At 36.8% G+C, this 19,858-nt stretch overlaps 1 protein-coding gene across 3 annotated transcripts; it reads right to left on the bottom strand.

Moving 5' to 3' along the window:
* Positions 1–57: 57 nt before the first annotated feature.
* tm6sf2b (transmembrane 6 superfamily member 2b) lies at positions 58–18,916 on the bottom strand. 3 transcript variants are annotated; one of them, XM_082138880.1, is made up of 11 exons: positions 12,593–12,973; positions 12,284–12,430; positions 10,864–10,967; positions 6,497–6,594; positions 6,307–6,410; positions 5,492–5,574; positions 5,288–5,412; positions 5,094–5,195; positions 4,910–5,002; positions 2,793–2,912; positions 58–1,404 (listed from the first exon to the last, which is right to left on the bottom strand). In XM_082138880.1, exons 2-11 carry the CDS (start codon positions 12,367–12,369, stop codon positions 1,195–1,197), a joined length of 1,125 nt encoding a protein of 374 aa, XP_081995006.1. In that variant the 5' UTR covers positions 12,370–12,430; positions 12,593–12,973; the 3' UTR covers positions 58–1,194. The 3 variants fall into 3 exon arrangements, with proteins under 3 accessions (XP_081995006.1, XP_081995007.1, XP_081995008.1); XM_082138881.1 differs by lacking the exons at positions 12,284–12,430; positions 12,593–12,973 and adding an exon at positions 18,885–18,916; XM_082138882.1 differs by lacking the exons at positions 12,284–12,430; positions 12,593–12,973 and adding an exon at positions 16,956–16,978.
* Positions 18,917–19,858: the final 942 nt, after the last annotated feature.

Genomic DNA, 19,858 nt, shown 5'->3' with positions numbered 1-19,858 from the left:
GTTTTAGACAAGGAGAGATTGATGCTGAATACTTTCAGAATTGACGATTCAAACCGGAAGGGGAATTAGCTCAGATGGTAGAGCGCTCGCTTAGCATGCGAGAGGTAGCGGGATCGATGCCCGCATTCTCCAATGTTTTCTTTTTTTCTGTTCGAAAAGTTCAAATGATAATGTTTATTTTAGCACTCAGTAACCGTCTGCAGTGTCCATGTTGCAGAACTGAAGTAATGCACTATATATGTGTGTCTATTTAATTTTTTGAACCACTGATACTGATAGCTCGACATCAGTATTATGGGCGATTACGTTCTATTTGAAGTAATGACAGGTATTTAGGGGGGGAAAGCGTTATTGTGAATTGTCACGTGTTTAATGTGTTTTATATTTATTAATTACAATATTTTTGGGGCCAAAACAACAGTTTGATATTTTTGTATGTTTACTGTGGCAGGTTCCGGTGTGACGATATGACTTTCTATAGTTTTATATGTTCACTGAATGAACTGTATCTTGTTTTCCTGGGCAATAGTAAAAGTGTTTATTCATTTCTATAGCCAAGAGTTTAACGTATATGTCTACACAGAAATTGACTTTCAAAAATGACCCAAACTTTAGAAATATTCACTGGAGTCTCCTCAATATACTGGAATGCTTTATGCTATACATTACATTAAGACCTCCACCATGTCAACATTGAAATGATCGGCTAGGTTAGTCTCTCTTGTGTAGCTTGACAGACTTCCTTTCTAATTCCACTGGAACTGATTGGATCTCACACACAGTGCTATTTGTGTGTGCAAGCAGAAATGTTGTGCATTGCTCCTTATCAGCATGAAAAAGCTGCTGAGCAAGGGTTGCTTTTAAGGTTAGTAGTTGTAGAACTCAACCCTGCTGACGTAATCATGTACATACAACGTCTCCAGATGAAGGATGATTTGTAGGATAATTATTTATTACCTATGCTATGAGACCAGCCAATTATTCAAGAAAGAAGTTATATTTGTTTGAAAGTGGAACAGAAAGATAGAACTACGAAAATGCACTGGAATAAAGAAACGCATCAACAGAGAAGAGAAGAATCTGTTTTGACATGTACGTCTTTTAAAGGAATAGTTCACCAATGTGAGTAAATGAAGACAGAACTTCAATATTTGTGTGAACTATCCCTTTAAAGTTGATGTTTTCTCAGAGGGTTTAACTTGATTTCTTGTCATTGTTAGTTTGGCCCACAGGTGCGATGGAAAGGAAGTAGTCCGGCTCGCGTTTGCAGCGCAGGGCGAGCAGAACAGGACCGACTGCATACAGCAAGTTGAGGAGGAGGACGGGCACCAGGACCGTGGTGGGAATCCTGTACATTTCTGCAGTGCGTGGGTGGAGAGACGCTCCGATATGAGTCCACTGGCACTACGGTGGACAGAAGCACAAGATGTTATGTTTGTGGGTTAGGGATAAGACGATTCTCACCTGGTAGATGAGAAAATAGGTGAAAAAAATCCATAAAATTGAAGGATGGACCTGAGCTTGTATATTATAGAAACTTGGCCTCTTTGACCCAGTGGTGCATTTCCCATTGAAAGCTAAACCACTGAAGTATTATCTTTGGAGAAATTAACTAACTACGCAAAACTGTTTTCCAAAGCCACAGTAACATGGTCGCACTTCCACTACTTTACTATTTTTGTTTCCATTTTGCTTTACTTGATGTTCAATTCATTGCGGATCTCATTTTACGTCATACTCTAGGGTTACTCTACACATTTATGCACATGTGCACGCTAAAATATACAGAATGTAATGTACTGTATTATAAACACACTCACCGGCCACTTTATTAAGTATACCTGTGCAAATGCTCGTTAACAGATCGGCCAATCACATGGCAGCAACTCAATGCATTCAAGCTGATAGAAAGGCAACAATAACTCAAATAACCACTTGTTAAAACTGAGATCTGCAGAAGAGCATCTCTGAAAGCACAGCATGTCCTAAAAGCATTTCTTAAAAATATTCTCATATTTGATCTCAAGATTGTTCTAAAGAGATACGAATTTGAGTTTCTGAAAACAACTTTCTTAAAAAAACATCGTAAATAACCTTTTAAAGTTATAGGATGGCCACCAACTTGTCTTAAATTGTAAAAAAAAAAAAAGGATGTATTTAATAAATAATTAACTAGCAACATTCTTATGAAACGTCTTAGAATTTATCTTATGAAAGTTTTTGGTGAACACCTTAGCAACTGTATAGCAACACAAATCCATTACATCCTAGCATTGTGGCTGCAAGTTCTGGACAGCCAAACACCACTTATAAAACGCTAGAATCTAGTTTTATATTGCGCTTTTGTAAAGTTTAATGACGTGAACTCATCCAGGACCTTGCCATGTATTTTTAGAAGCTTCTGCCTATGGGTAAGTAGATGAATAGACGCCAATGACATCCTCTCAGCTCTGAGGAGGCGTTCATTAGTATGTAGAGCTGGAGATCTGCAGTGAAACTCCTAGAGTCCTGTTCTACTGGAGGTCTTTGATTAGGAATGCTGACTGCTCAGACCTCATACTGGGAGTTAGAGGGGTGCTGGATGAGCTTGTTCAGACCAGGCCTTTGATCGCGGTGCTGTTTGATGGTCCCTTTCTATAACATCAGCATACAGTAGATGAAAATCTCTAGATTCAGCCAGAAACTATGGAGGAAGTATACCTCAGATGTTCGATAAACTACAACTTCTTGCAGATGTTTTCTTGCCTTCTAGCAGATTTGGCCCAATATTGGAGACGTTTTCCAAGTCTTACCTGTAAAATGGCACCTGCAAAATATACCGTCCAATCGAGCATCCAAGTGCAGCCAGGTGTGCACAGCCCGTATGCAAATGAACCTAGCATCGGGAACGCATGGAATAGGAGCAGCAACATCTGGAGCAGAAAAGACATCATGCAACAAGTATTATTTCAGTCTGAGTGTCAACACTACATGCCTTGCCTCTACACGCCAGTGCTTTGATGGCAAATTAATGCGGTCCAGCTCAATTCCCAAGGGCACCAGCGCTGCCGCAGCAATGCACTCCCGCTGAATACAGATCAGCCCGACTGCATTGAGTTCACACATCATTCATACTTATTGAGGCTTAAAAACACAAACATGGAAGAATTACCCACGATTAGACCCTAAACAAAGCCTGTTTGTGTTGCATTGCACGTGGTGACTTTCGATGGAGTTACAACAAGCTGTGAAAGTCATGGGATCTAGATACACCTTTAGAGAATTTCTTTTTATGGCTTGATTTTAAATAGCATTATAATTATAATTATAATGAAGGACTTGGACCAAAAAACGTTTTCTCAAACATGCTTATTAAAATAAATAAAAATGTATATAAATATAAAAATAAAATAAGTGCTAGTTTTATATTTATATTAAGTTATGAATAAACTTTTTAATGCATTCAAGTTATATTATAAACATAAATAGGCACTTTTTTCCTGTATATAAATAACAAATTTCTTATTTATATTAAGTTTCTATTTTTAGTTATATTAATTTATAATAATACATTATATTAATAAATATAAAATATGTACATTAGTTATAGTTTTATTTGTAGTGCTTATTTTATATTTTTAATGTAATCGAATAAAATAAATACATGCAATTAAATAATGTATTTATCTATAACTTAAACAAATATAAAGTAAGCCGTTATTTAGGCAACATGAATAATTAATCAAATAAAATACAATTTTTAAATAATAAAAAGGGATATTTCTAGTAATAAAATACCAGAAATATAAATACACATATATATATATATATATATATTATTATTATTATTATTAATAAAAAACAATATTTATAATAAAATATTACATACAATTTTATATATATATATATAATTGTATGTAATATTTTATTATAAATATTGTTTTTTATTATTAATAATAATAATAAAAAAATATATATATATATATAATTATATATATATGAAGAGTTCAGATGCAAAAGCCTCTAAGTGCCATATGAAATTTTCTTATAGAATGATCATTTTTATCAAGCTCGTATTTTTAAGTTTAGTAATTTCACTTAAATTACAATTAATAGGTAATTTTCATTGCCATTTAAGTGAAATTACTGAATTTAAAAATACAAGCTTGATAAAAATGATCATTCTATAAGAAAATTTCATATGGCACTTAGAGGCTTTTGCATCTGAACTCTTCATATATATAATTATTATTATTTAATATATAAAGAACTTTCCATTGTGTTCCTTTATGAATTGGAATTTAAACAGAATCAATTTGAGTGGAAATAACAGTAAGAGTAATTTACCCTGCCCAATACATATACATTTTCTCACCAACACTCTTGCATCCCTGAGCGCACAGGTATAATGCGATCGAAGCAGGTCTCTGTCCCCTGAACAAACATGCGTGTTTGTGTGCCTTCGTTCCTTATCAAACACATTACCACGCATGTCACACTCTCTCCGACACGTCTCCTTGTTTGAGTTGATGGAGGGGCTCAGCCAGGACTCATGGGTGGGATTAGCTTATCAAGTTCTCACAGCACATCTCCTGCCTGATCGATGGGCCACCATTGTGCCCCGGCTCCAGCTAGAACAAGGACTTTTGATAACCTAAGACCCCAATCTAAACAAAAACATAACCCTCGATACCTATGTGGTTGGTTGAGACAGGAGGGATATTCTTGGACTACCTAAGGTGACAATAAGTCACCCACCTTATTGAGTGCTAATGATGAGTAATACCTTTCTAGAAGGTACCGTACAGTCATTTGGAGGAGCTTAATGCTATAAAGCTTAGGGCATTACGAAGCAAAGTATGCTTGAGGGTTGCCATAAGCAGATCTGCCTGAATGTGATTTCTTCCAGAATAAGCGAATATGTGCTCACCATAACTTTGGGGAAGCCCACGGGATCCTTCAGATAAGGTTCATATTCTGTGACATATCTGTTGATGATTTCCAATGGGCAATCAAGAACTGCCTGTATGGATAAAGATAGGAGTTTTTTTTTGTCCCAACAGATTTTGACTGAATTATTGAACATACTAAGTGTATGGTGAACACCAACTTACCAGTCCTCTAAAGACAGTGAATCCCATGGAAGCCACTAGATAAACCACAAAGAGCAGGTCCAGGGGGCGCCATATTAAGGCTTTTTTCTGCTCACGTTCAGCCTGAGAGATACAAGCACCATTGTTCAAATGTTACGGATTCTGTGAGGAAAATATTAACTATTGACCAAGGTCAGCGGTGTCTGGTTCTTCACCTTCGATGCACCCACAAGAGGCATATCCCTTGGCCTGGAGAACAGGGACACTGCCCCCCATATAGGCACCAACAGAAAGGGCATGTTGAGCCAGAAGGCAGGGCGGATCTCTGAGCCATATTTACCTGCATATAAAATGTACTTGAGAAGAATCTTATATAATGCTTAGCAGGAATATTTGATCTTTTATTTATTTTGACTCACCAACTACGATTCCAGGTACAAACACAATCATGTTGCCGCACAGTGATCCAGCCCACAAAAGCCCCAGAGTGCGATACTGTTGACTGGGACAATAGGACACATTAATTTAGGTTTATAAAACGGTTAGTTCCAGTCCTTGATTCTGATTGGTCAATAGCTGTGTTTTATTCACGATAAAATATGGCTATGACCGCTTCACCCTAGTTCTATGTATCACTACACAACACCCCTAGCAACCACTCTTAGCAACGTAAACGTATGTTCGCTCACATTGATATGTCCATTGAAGCTTGGTATTGTGAGAGAACAAGTAAGCGAGTGTACCAATATATTTGTAATAAAAAATCTGTTTGAATGCCAGCTGCAATATATTGTCCTTTTAACAGTTAAGGGGTTTTCCCAGTTCGTCCTTTCAATATGAAAGTCTTCTCTACTGACTGACTCATAAAGACAGTCTTTGCCGCCATCTAATGGTGAAATAATGTAACTTCTGCTGCTGTTCACGGTCAGGGACTATTTTTTTCCAGCGGAAGGAATACTTTTAGTGATTTCACTTCATGAAAGTTGCACTAATACATATTTTTGGCTGTAATATTTGTATTGTGTGGTAACCGTTTTATAAAAGCAATAAGGTACTCGAGGCTAGTGCTGTATCGCCCTTCAGCCGTGACTAATTCACGAAAAAGCACTAGCCTCGAGTACCTTATTGCTTACATATCAACCTCCTTTTAAACATCACTGCATGTACTTTCATGTCATGTTTGTTCTTGCCAGATAGTGTCACCACCTTATTTCTAAAGAACTAAATTTCAAACCTGTTTGACATGCGGTGTACCAGTATCAGGTAGATAATGAAGTGCACTACACCATCCCAATAGCACATCATGATAGCATAGGGTGTACCAAGATACGGCTCCCCCTGGAGAACCAGTAAAACCATTGTCAGACAGGTAGGTTTAGACCAGGTAATCTATATCAACTCTGCTTTCTCCTCACAATACTGACCGTTTTCTGGTAGAACTCCATGAATCCTGAGGCGAAGCCATCATATTCTAGAGCACTCGTGAGGTCAATGACACACGTGAAGGAAAACTCTGCAAAAACTGAACAAAAAAGACAAAATGTATACATAAATACTCATCTGTTCTTTTGTTAAGTATTGAAATGTATTGGTTTTTGGTTGCTTGCAACATTTGACTTTTGTTACATTTGAATGGCAGGCTTTACAAGAAAGAATGCATCTCCCCCAGTGGAATTATGAGCTCGGCTTCATTGGCACTTTCGAATCGCTGAATTGAAATGTTTTTGTCCTTAACTCTAAGCCGTCTGTGATGTGCCTTGGGGGGAAAAACTCACTAATAAGATGTTGCAGCGCTCAACTGCCCTATCAAGAGTTAACTAGCCTACCTTTATTCTCGCTCTCTTTATTAAAAAGATTTCACTCTTGCAGACTATTGATTTCTGGAAAGGTGGAAGAGGATAATGATATCTACTAGTCGAGGTGTGAACAAGAAATTTATTTTTGGAGTCATTTGTTGGTTTTTTTTCAGGTTTAAAGTGCAGCTGTGCCAAAAGGGCACTTTGCGGAGACAGAGCATACACCATGTGGCATTTCCTAAGCATCTGGGTGACAAATAATGAGTGGCAAGGGACACGAAGAAAGAAAATCCAAAGCATGGAGGCAAAAATAATGACTGTAAATGTCACCACTGAAATCTCAGACACTGAATTTAAAGGAATATTTCATCTAGACATGAAAATTCGGTCATCATTTACATCAACCTCATGTTGTTCCCAACCTCATGTTGTTCCAAATCCGTATCCCAGCAAACAAAAATATATTCTAAAGCACAATCCACACCACAGTTATAACGATAACGGCACTGAACAATAAAAACAATGACAGCCAATCAGAATCCATCCTGCTTTAAAGAGCTCGACAGATGACTGATGACAAAACTGCAGCGTATGCTTAGAATAAACAGAATGATATTGTCCTTTGGTGTGGACGCTAATACAGTTATCACTATAGTTTTCGTTCTTGATGTGAACGGGCCTTATGAATGTTTTGCTTACGTCCCGATTAAGTTACGAAAACTTTATTTCTGAATGTTCCCTGAATGTTCGAAACGTCTTTTTAAAAAAAAATTAAAATTAAAAATCGTCTTGGTTGCATGAATGTTAAGGGAACATTCCATTTTCTAATTTTGCAAATATATGGGAAAGTTACTTTTTAATTTTCTCCGAACGTTCTGAACCAAGTAGTAACTCTAGGTGCATATGTCATAATTACTGTAATGATTCTGAACTGTAAAAAGCCTTCACATGCTTGTAGAACTTGTAATTTCAACGTGTAAACTCATCATTTTCTGAATGCTACCTAACTGATCAGATTCCCAAAAATGAAGTACTTGTAATTAGATTATATTGCGTTTCAAAATACTCGTAATCAGACTAGTTTTTTTTTTTATTGATTACATATTATTCATTCAATGGCAGCAAATTATTCATAATTTATTGATTTTTTATTATTTTAATTTAACATTTTAATGATTTTTATTATTATGATTAGCTTTTCATTAACCTCACGAACCCCTGCAGTTCCATCTCACAGTCTGGGAAACTCTGACGTAATGTAATATTTAATGCACTTCATGTTGTGCATTAAATGGAAAATATATTCCAAAATATGGAATATATTTCTTTCTCTTTGCATTTTTATATCAATATGGTACAATATTATCCTATTCAAATCAATGTGATAAATGAGTTAGGTCAAAAGTAATCTAAAAGTAATCAAAAAGTAGTCCGATTATATTACAAAAAATTTGTAATGTAATGGATTATGTTGCAAACTACAATTTTTGTCAAGTAATTTGGAATCAGTAACGGACTGAAATTTGTAAGTAATCTACCCAGCACTGGTACCACCTGACCACTGCAGATTTAAGGTGTGTTCGACTTGAAGCGGCGCTGTGTAGACCAATCGGTGTGTGACATCAAAATACTGCGAAAGCATACAGAGCTTAATTTACGGTAATTACGACATGGCGTGAAATAAAGATTTTGTTTGGAGAACATTATAAGAGATCACTTTGAACAAACATTTTATTAATATTACTGATAGAACATTTGTTTGAAAGAACCTTGCCAGAAAGTTCAGAGAATGTTCCCTGTTAGCAGGAATTACTTATTTTCCGTGGAACACAATAGAAGCTTAGTGGAATGTTCATATTGCTCTTTTTCATAAAATAAGAGAAAGACAAAATGACAAAAAGCACAATATGTGGTTAAATAACAGAGCATTTTCATGTTTAAGTTAACTATTCCTTTATTAATCTTCTTTTCCGAGCGAAGCTCTCAGAAATATGGAATTTGTTGTTTTATTGTGAAGGAAACCGAGGGTGTAAAAGTAAAGACAGGTGTGTTATTGTAATACTTTTCTTGTATCCAATTTCATGGTTGGATTGCCAGACTAGATATTGTCCAATGCCATTCTTCTAGCGTTCGCGCGTATCTAACCGAACAGCTTCGTAGATATGACTGCTCAAAGAGAAGTGTTGCATTGCCGTCTGCCGAGCACAGATTCACAGTCTGATATTGAGTCTCTCTCCGTCTCTCTCCGTCTTTCTCGCTTTCCTTTTTCTCCCCAAGCCCTTTAAATCCATAGGGGTCTTGGTTTAGTTTCCTTGCATTACAGGTGCGATAGTGGAATTATCTTCTCTTTCATCACGACAGGGGTGGAATGACATGTGCCAGAAGACATTGTCACCTCTCAGTCACTAATCCATGATAACACCGCTATCTTTTGTGCATTACATTGCAAAATCGGACATTTTTCTATTGTGTCCGTGAGGGGGAGATTGGCAATGCACAAAAGAGTTTGTTTATTAATTTGTTTTTTTTTACAAATATAACTCTCTTAAAGGGGTCATATAATGCCATTTTTGTACAAGCTAATATGATTCTTTAGGGTCTTTAATAAAAAAATTCTCATTAGTATTGTAAGAAAACACTAATTTTACCTGGTCAAAAACAGCTCTGTTTTCAGCACGCCGTTTAAGTGCATGTGTCTTTAAATGATAATGAGCTTTGCTCACCCCGCCCCTCTGTTCTGTGCGTACACCGTTTGTAATAATAACAACACAATAACCATAACGCGTTGTTCATTATAAACGTGGGACTATGAATTATATTGAGAACGTCGTACATAGAAAACATGCCGTAATGTACCCTGAGTGTAAACCTTAGCTGCATTCATCGTGAATATAAATATTAATATAAAGGTTAATAAAACGGTACACTCACTTCTTCTTCTGGAGGTGCAGCAGAAACACGAATAGTTGGTACCGATCCTTTTTTCAGGAGCAGCTTCTTAGCAAAACCAGCTTTATGACCCTCGTTTGTAAAGCAGTCTGGTGTGTGAAATGATTCGCGCAAACATGAAAGCATTGACGTTGATCGTGGGGAATATTCCCTTCGAAAACAAACTCAGCCACTGCGTCTTCAGCGGTTCGGATTTAGGAACATCAAAATGACTGCTGTGTTCCTTATTACACCCAAGAACAGAACACCACAATCGCTTAGACGCCATTCTGCTCATAGACAGTGCTCCAGCATATCAACAATGACCACGCCGGTCCGCGCGGGCTATGATTGACAGCTCGCTCACAAGCGAAGGCGGGTCTGTGTTGAAACGCTGCTGTCAATCAACAATCGAGGAAGGGGCGTCGATTTTGTGACGTCACAAAATCGAACGGCTTGATTTGAGACAGGGGAAAACATATAAGAAGATTAAAAAAAAAAAACACTGGATGGATTTTTATCATTTTATGATGGTTGTGTACAGGCACTGCCAACACACATTCAGTACAATCAACTTGTAAAAGTGCATGTACCATTATATGACCCCTTTAAAACACTTTTCGCATTTCATTTGTCCACAGCAAACTACAGTGGACATATATATATGAGACTTTAAACATTTTTGGGGAATCCTGCCAAGTATTTTATGTATTGTGTTTACAATTAAATAATATTTTCATTTTTAGTTTGACAAATAGTTTGGACGGGTCATTTAAAAAAAAAAATTTTACATGTGATATTTACCTCAGGTGTCTCCTTTTGAAAAAACGTTATCCGTGGCAAAATTTACTATGGTGAGTTTAAATTGCTTTCGCATTCAATGTAGTAAAAAAACAAGTAATTCATCCGGATGTACTGTATGTGAACTTGCTACTACAGAAACACGAATTTTTTGATCATCAAATAAACAAGCATCATTTGTTTATTGTTTTGAGGGTCAGAATAAAATATGGAATGAGTATATTTGGCATATTTCAAGAGTCAACAGATCAAATCAGAGCTCATACCATAGAACAAAGGATCTTTAGGAGGATTGTAGCGAGTAGCAATGTAGACCATGAAGAACACTGCCACAAGAACAGCCACCCCGATTTCCAGAATAACCACTGGCCTGCAAATACAAAACATTACGAACACAAGTTAACATGAAATCAAAATCTAACTTTCTGTGACTGACAGTCTCTGTAAATAGTCAAATAAAATGTAAACACGGTCATATATGGACAGAGGAACGCGAGCGTGAAAATGAACTTAAAGTAGTAGGCCTATATCTTGAAGGACACCACCTTTGCATTCTTTAACATTTGTACTTATGATTAATTTTGCACAACGTTTTGTTCCCAATTAACGTATTCGACCATTATCTTTCCTGTCTTCAGCAAGTGAGCAGAGATGAATGGTTTGGCAGCGAGAACTGTAATTATTCCAACACCCAGAGCAGAGCACCAAATGAGATGGGAGAACATGTGATAGTCCAGCCTTTACTGAGACACTTACTGTACGAGGAGCTATTCAGACATAGAACACGTCTTATTGTCCACATATGAGAGTCAATACAGCCTCTAACAGAGACTGTGGTTGACTGGTTGTTGTTTATCATTGTAAATGAACGGTATAGAAATGGCATACAGTGAAATACCAGTGAATTTCCATGACCTTTACAGTTGTTTTTGATCATTGGATCATTTGATTAGCCTAAACCGTTCAACTGCAAATCAGTTCAGCTGACTCAAAAGAAGCCTTCAGTAGCCAATAAGAATAGCTGAAACGCCAAATGAAAATGTTGCGAATTGTAATTCCAATCTTAGGCAGTCATACTTTAGTTAAACATTTAAATAGGCTTCTTTTTGTGTGATGTGTTAAGACCAGCCTGGTGAGAGATGTCTTCATTTGCCAAGCGTGGTGTATCATTTTCTTTGCCTGTACTGCTTTTGAAACTCTTAGATCATTTAAATGGGTGTAATGTTGTGAATTTAATATTCTTTTTCTGTCAGGATATAATTTCTACAATAAAAACTATTATTATTATAATAAAGCTATTGTTTTTTTATATCATTAAAGGCAGAGTCTATAACAAATCAGTTACTATTACATATCCTTTCACTGCCCTCAAGTGGAAGAAATAAAGAAGAAAAAAAGACACATTTGAGTAATAAGCTTCAATGAAGATTAATCTTCATGCTAAATAAATTATGTCACCAGTCTACAAATTATTCTTATAATATAGGCTAATCTATGTTCTCCATAGTAAAATATCTAAATATGATGTACAGACTGCTATAAAATTTGCCATTTTGTAAAATGCATTTAATGTGGCCAAAGTTGTTATTAAAATTATTCGCACTATGTGCTTTTAAAACACAGCCTTTGATAAGAATGTATTATATATGATTCTGTTAACCTTGCATATATATATACAATACTTACTCTTGAAATGCTGGAACATTGTTCATAGTGTAAAGGACACCAAGAGCCGTCAGGGAAAACAGAAAAACGCATATCTCCTGTGCCATGACGTCTGCTTTGAAATCAGTTATTCAGTTATAATCAGTTATTCAGTCCAAGGGTCCACAGCTGAGGATCGACAAGTTGTTAGAGTCAGACATGTTAAAAATATTACCATTCAAATCTATGTCTGTTACATCAGAATCTACACTTGAAAGTCTACGGGGACTTTGCAAGTCAATAAATATTTTGCAGGTCTAGTGTTATAGTCTAAAATAAACATCTACTTACCAAGGACAGCCTCTCCAGAAACTGTGCATAACCCAATTTACAATGGCCCTGTGTGGGAATTGTAGGAGAATAATCGAGCCAAACAAAGGCGCTTTTGGAAATGTAATTTGATTTTGTCATACATTTACATAATCGTGTTTACTTTTGGTCTAATTTGTCAAATGCTTGTGTGCCAAAAAAGGAGAGCTCTGCCAAAGCTGTGGCAGCCAAAGAGGCTTTTGTTCTGTAAGCTAAAGAATTTACTTGTGAACTAGACTAAGGAGATTTCCAAAATTATTTGATAAATACACATTTTTTTGGGAGATACTAAATTATTATGGGAGCTATAATTATTCTTAAAAGAAGAATTTGTGGAGTTGACATTAATGTAGTACAATATAGCCTTGTACTATGGCAGCAACTCAATGCATTTAGTCATGTAGACATGGTCAAGACGATCTGCTGAAGTTTAAAATGAGCATCAGAATGGGGAAGAAAGGTGATTTAAGTGATTTTGAATGTGGCGTGGTTGTTGGTGCTAGATGAGCTGGTCTGAGTATTTCAGAAACTGCTGATCTACTGGGATTTTCACACACAGCCATCTCTAGGGTTTACAGAGAACGGTCCGAAAAAGAGTAAATATCCAGTTGAGCGGCTGTTCTGTGGGCGAAAATGCCTTGTTGATGTCAGAGGTCAGAAGAGAATTGCCAGGGTTCGAGCTGATATAGACAACAGTAACTCAAATAACCACTTGTTACAACCGAGGTCTGCAGAAGAGCATCTCTGAACACACAACAGATTGAGTTTTGAAGCAGATGAGCTACAGCAGAAGAAGACACACCGGTGACACTCCTGTCAGATAAGAACAGGAAACTGAGGCTACTATTCACACACGCTCACCAAAATTGGACAATAGAAGATTGGAAAAAGGTTGCCTGGTCTCAATTTCTGCTGCAACATTCAGATGGTAGAGTCAGAATTTGGCGTAAACAACATGAAAGCATGGATCCATCCCGCCTAGTATCAACCTGTTAGTAAAAGGGGTCCAACCAAGTACTAGCAAGGTGTACCTACCTAATATAGTGGTTGGTGAGTGTATGCAATTCAGTACTGCACTATACTATACTGTAATCTACTGGAATGGCCTTTATATTGCAAAACAAAACTGTGGAGATAAGTCATAACCGATCCTTCGATACACCATATATCCACCAGGGTGCACTGTAACTAAAGAAAGGGTTAGTTCACCCAAAAATGACAATTCTGTCAGTAATTACTCACCCTCATGTTGTTCCAACCCTGTAAGACTTTCGTTCATCTTCGGAACACAAATTAAGATATTTTTGATGAAATCTGAGAGCTGGTAATCGACATCTGCCATCCCAGAAAAGTTAATAAAGACTCTAGTGTAACAGCACAGCGCTTCTTATAGGCTCACTATTGGCCAGCGTCACACGCATCACACACATGACCAGCGTCAGCCAATAGTGAGCCTACGTTCTGACGTACAACCCAGAAGCGCTGCGCTGTTACGTGAACTCACTCAGAGGCCCACACAGAAGAAAATGAATAGTTGAATAAAGTCGTTATTTTTGTTTTGTTTTTGCGCACAAAAAGTATTCTCGTCGCTTGATAAACTTAAGGTTGAGCCACTGTAGTCACTTGGACTATTTTAACGATGTCTTTACTAACTTTTCTGGGATGGCAGATATCGATTACATAGAAGCCTATGAATGAGTGAGACAGCTCTCAGATTTCATAAAAAATATCTTAATTTGTGTTCCGAAGATGAACGAAAGTCTTACAGGGTTGGAACAACATGAGGGTGAGTATTACAGAATCTTCATTTTTGGGTGAACTAACATTAACCCTTTAAATTTACAGTGTACGCTATCTCTGCACATACTGCATGAGACACTTATTATTTCCTTCAGCCTGAGGCTTATTCATTTCAATTTTGGTGTGAAAGGGCCTTTACATGTACCAAAAATATAACTTTTTTAGAAAAAAAGCAAGCCTAGCACAGGTGAGAAAAAATTATGCAAAAGTAACACAATGCATTACTTTCCATAAAAGTAACCAAGTAACACGATTAGTTACTTTTTTAGAGTGTATATGAAAAAAATGTAATACACTGGTGTTAAAACACAATATTTTGCTTCACAGGCAATTTTTTAAAAACTTTATCTGTGAACTAAACCTGAGAAAAATTCAAGTGAAGTATGAACATGAGGTGTTTTCACTGTTTTATTACTTTTACTTTTACTGCCACGGGTCAAAAATAAACGGGGACTTGGGTCAAAAATGCACCTGCATTTAAAATAAATCTAGTGATAAAGTGAAAATGAAATGAAAAGTGTCGATTGCAGAATTAAATTTAGATCTGCTCATGTTGCCTGGCGCGCCGTTGACACGGGGGACACGGAGGTCACGACCCCCAGTTTTGAAAAGACAGCAATCGACCCCTGCACTTTTGATAAGGGAAAATAGCCTGCGCTATTCTCAGACTAAAACTTCCGACAACGAACATCACATTCATTGCAAGTAATTCAACACAAATGTTAAGTTTTAAAATGTTTATTTCAGACATCTTTTAGTGACATTTAAGAGGCTTTTATACCCTGGAAATCCAGAGTTCTCGCGAGAGCACAAGGTAAATTTGCTTGCTTTGCGAGTTTACTCTGGCGTCGTGTAATGATGCTCATTAAATATGCCCTTGTATCCGAGCTGCACTAATCACATCGGGTTATCTGATATAGGCGGGCCAGTGGCGAGCTAAACAGATGACGACAGCGCTGTGACGTCGAAGTCATTAGTAAACATTGCAAGATGGCTATGGATGAACACCAGTTGTTTGAAACAGCTTTGGCCGCTACAATGAACGAGTTAGACTTGGCTTTTTATTAAAAAGAGGAACAGAAGACGGCTCTCGAATCGTACCTTTGTAAGAAGTGCGTTTTTGCTGTTTTGCCGACTGGATACGGCAAGAGTCTAATCTACCAGTAAGCTCCGCTGGTAGCTAAGCGTATGGGGCTTGTTGTGATTGGCCGTAGTGTTATCCAGTTGCGTGCAGTGAGATTTTCAAATGCATGCTTGGCGCCTCCCCTTGAGCTAGACGATTTTCATTAGTCGATGCCAGACCATTAATCGTTCTGATTTAGGTCTGGATTTCCAGGCTAAGGTGTTTTATACATTTGCCTTAGAAAAAAACAAAAAACATTAGGCTACTGGTGTGCATCTTGAGACAAAACAATGGCACTTACATATTTTAAAATATGTCAGTGCAAGTTGTTTTCAGTTAAAACAGCCCACCATGCATTTTAGTCTGGGACTGGGTCTGTGAAACAAGGGTTAGTATTGTTCATTAAAGTCCCTGTAAAGTCTCAACCCGATCTCACGGGAAAACGTACAAATTCACGAGGTGGCTTATTCGTACGAATTCATACGACCTGACTCGTACGAATTAGTAAGATTTTTGCCAAATCGTACATATTTTACGAATTTGCCAATTCGTATGAATTCATACGAATGACCTACCCCTGACCCCGCCCCTAAACCTACCCATCACGTGGGTTTAGACAAATCGTACAAATTCGTACGAGTGAGGTCGTACGAATTAGTACGAATTAGCCAACTTTTTATCATTCGTACGAATTCGTACGAATTGGTCGTGCGATAGCGTTGAAAGTCTAAATTAAGTATGTGTTCTGAGTTTGTCACACCACAGAAAAATGTGTTATTAGCCACTCAGCCAAATTTGAATGATAAAAAAAGCCGGCAAGTACATCAAATAAGCTATCAAAATCTTGAAAAAATGAGCAGTAGTCTGTTTTTAAATGGCCATTTTTTGTCTGACACAAATTAAAACCATACAAGAAAACGAATGTCTCACATAATTTATGAAGCACAAATCCTTTTAGCTAATTAAGTGAAATAACCAGAATGACATTTTTTAATAATCATGAATCAAGTAAATGTTTACATGTAACCTCTCAAGGTTGACGAGACGATTGTCAGAATCCCTCTCTCACACCCTCTTTCAGCAGAATTCCATAAGGCCGAATCGCTTTCTCTACAATCGCTTTTTCATCTTCGTGATTAGTGCCGTGAGGAATCTCAATCAGCCAATAGTCAGTCTTGCTGTCCTGCTGCTTTCTGCATTCTTTCATCATTTTCGGATTGATTCTGTTCTGCAACAAGACTTTGTATCTCTTCCCAGTTTCTTTACATGTAAATATCTTGCTGTATCTAGCAGCTTTATTGATATCGTAGGTGGAATAAATTCCTCTTCCGTACCGTTCTCTATCACCTGCTTTGTAATTGGATTCAATGATGGATTTAGCTCTAAACATGTCAGTTCCATGAAAGGACACAGGCCACTCACCCTCCACAGACTCACTCATCCATCCATCAATCCGTGCCCAACCAGGCATTTCCATCGGGATACTTATCCAGGACTTTCAAAGCAATGCGTTTCCACCCCAAAGGGCGGATGTATGGATTGTTCTCACGCATAAAAGCGGTGTCATCTTTTACATTTGTGCAAAATCAAAGAATTTGTCCATAATTATTCACAAATAGTTCCTTGCATTACAGTATAATATGCATCCAGTGGCGTTGAGGCTTGGAGTAGGAACCTTGTGAGTTCATCACCCTTTGGCTTTTCCAAGTCGGTGTAAGCAACACCTGTGAAGCTAGACAACGCCTGAAGTAGAACACTGCTGTGCACTAGAGCCATACTTAATGAACAGGAAAGACAAAAAAGATGTGAGACTCATCAAACAAACGCTTTATTTATATAGCTAGACTCAGTGGAATGGGAAAGTGATTATTATCTGGAAAAATTTATTTGGATTTTTATACAAGGAAGAGGAACTCAAAATTCAGCCACTCTTTCCATTCAGCCATTCTTTCCAGTTATTCAGGTTTTTTCACATCCTTGAAACTTAAATTCAGCTTTTGTCTTCAAGCTTCCTTCTAGACCAGTGACGAACGTTCATGAATGATTTGTGTGTCTTTCATGTAAGACTCCACATTAATGTTTCTTTTAATTTACCTTTGAATGCATTGTAAAGATTTCCTAATTAAGAATAAGATCAAAGATTTTGTATGATTATGTCCTGATATAAATGACATTTTCAAATGAATGAAAGATTAGCTCATTTTGCTGAACAAGTTTGAAAGTTCAAGTCAGTAAAATGATCCAATCTAAGCATCACAACTGAGTACAAGTGAAGTTACACACAACTCGTATAAAGAGAGTTTATGTATTGCAATCATTGCAATAACCATCCGCGAATTCTGACTTCAGAAAATAACTTTCTTGTTAATCTCTCTCTGTCTGGTTGGGGTTTTTTTTTTGGGACAATTGCCCTTCATGTCGGTTTGGTCTGGTAGTTTGGCCTGATCTCTTAGTAGTGCAGAATGTTTGCTTTTAGACACATTAAGAGAGATAATAAGTTTAGCCAAACATTTTCTCTTGCACTACCAGAATATAAGCATTACTTTTTCTGAGTACATTCCAAACAATACTTCCTTTTCAGTTAACTTATTGTGTGAATGAGGCCGGGGGCAATCACAGCAAAGGTGCAACTGGAAACACACAAGATATCTTCAGTTACACTTATTACAGTTCTCTCTTTGTCTATGAAAAAAGAGGTGTGATTTGTTTTATTGCTTGACACAAATATCACGATTTCAATTCAATTCAATTCTTGTGATTTGATTTGTTTTGATGTAATATTGACTCATTTGGATAAATATTAGGTAGGCTACACAAGACAGGCATTAATATTTCTCAAGAAAAAAAAGAAAAAATCTCACCTAATGCTGTAAACATACAGAGAGCCCTATCAGCTGGTAGTATTATTTAAGGTTAAAAATAACTCAAATTAAATATAATGCGCTTTTTATTATAATAACAACTTTATTTAATGATATACGTAAAAATATAATAAATATGTAATACACACTATATTATGGTAATTAAATGGCTTTCCTGAGGTAAATGTTATGTGACATAATTGTTCTCCAGATGTTTTATTGACCCCTTTCCGCGTTTGAAAAACAATGATTGCTCGATATTATGTATGAGGAATATACATTTATATAAGTTGTTCTGACTGTATCTTTCAACAGTGTTCATTCGTGTTTATTTACTATTAGCTAGTAGAGATGATCGGTTCACGTTCCGCTATGATCTGTCACGTCACATTTACAAGCGCCAAAACGGTATTTATTGTTTGAATTTCGTAATAAAATTGACAGAATTTGAGAGCTGAGATTTCTTTTTTAATATCATACAGTAAGTAACCTGCTCTGTCTAGTCTGTCGGTCTCCGTGTCCTCTTTGCTTCACGATTTTTCACGAGTTGGCAGCTCTGCAGTGCTGCATTGTTGTTGAAGAACAATCAAGCCAAACAAATGTGCCTTTTTTTATTTCGTCATAAATATGCTCGTCATGGTGCTAATTCTGCTAAGAAAATATTTTCCGAGACTGATAATGCAAGTAGTAGGCCTATATCCTATTGCTTTAGTAAAAAACATCTGCTTGAAACACCAAATCACCGCAGGTCAAACACTTTTTATTTTAAGAACAGAATAGAATAGAATAGAATAGAATAGAATAGAATAGAATAGAATAGAATAGAATAGAATAGAATCTTGACCCTAGCATGATCCAAGTTTTGGAGACACTGCCGTATCGTTATATCTTTGTAATATTATTCGCCTGTCTACTTTTATGATTGTCTTGTTTGTCTTTTTGTTTTTTTTCTGTTTTGACCCTGAGTCTGTCATAAAGTGATATTATATGATATGATATGTGTACATGCATGTCTGCGTGCATATGTGTATGTATGTGTATTTAGGTATGTATTTTTGTATATGTATGTATATGTAGGCTATATATTTGATTGTTTTTGTGGCTTCGTTAAATATGGTTCTCTCCTGTAATATCTTTATATTATACTATATTGTTTATGTGAATACGCTTTGGATAGAGGTGGGACAGGTTGGGGTGGTTGGTTGAGAGGAAGAGCTTTAGTAGGCTATGTACAAGTGTGTAAGTGTTTGGTGTTATCTTGAGGACCCCCTCGAAAACGAGATGTTCCATCTCAAGGGGTTATCCTCTAATAAAATGAATTTGAATATGAGACCAAAAAAAAAAAAAAAAAAAGGTATATGAGACAAAAAATATCATTTAGCTATGCATCCACCAGGGCGCGCAACAAACGAAGAGATGATACCACATAGGCTACTGTAAAAGGATGAGACCTTACAAAGTAAA

The sequence above is a fragment of the Leuciscus leuciscus genome, assembly GCF_965113295.1.
Source record: "Leuciscus leuciscus genome assembly, chromosome: 15".
Classification (NCBI taxonomy): domain Eukaryota; kingdom Metazoa; phylum Chordata; class Actinopteri; order Cypriniformes; family Leuciscidae; genus Leuciscus; species Leuciscus leuciscus.
Note: the sequence above shows the minus strand (reverse complement) of the source record. Positions and strands in the feature narration are given on the sequence as shown.

Coding starts and splice junctions, on each gene's coding strand:
- tm6sf2b (XM_082138880.1), bottom strand. CDS start 12,369: ATGGCACAGGAGATATGCGTTTTTCTGTTTTCCCTGACGGCTCTTGGT. Junction 10,968..12,283: donor AATGTTCCAGCATTTCAAGA/GTAAGTATTGTA, acceptor TTGTATTTGCAG/GCCAGTGGTTATTCTGGAAA. Junction 5,413..5,491: donor TGTACCTGGAATCGTAGTTG/GTGAGTCAAAAT, acceptor TTTTATATGCAG/GTAAATATGGCTCAGAGATC.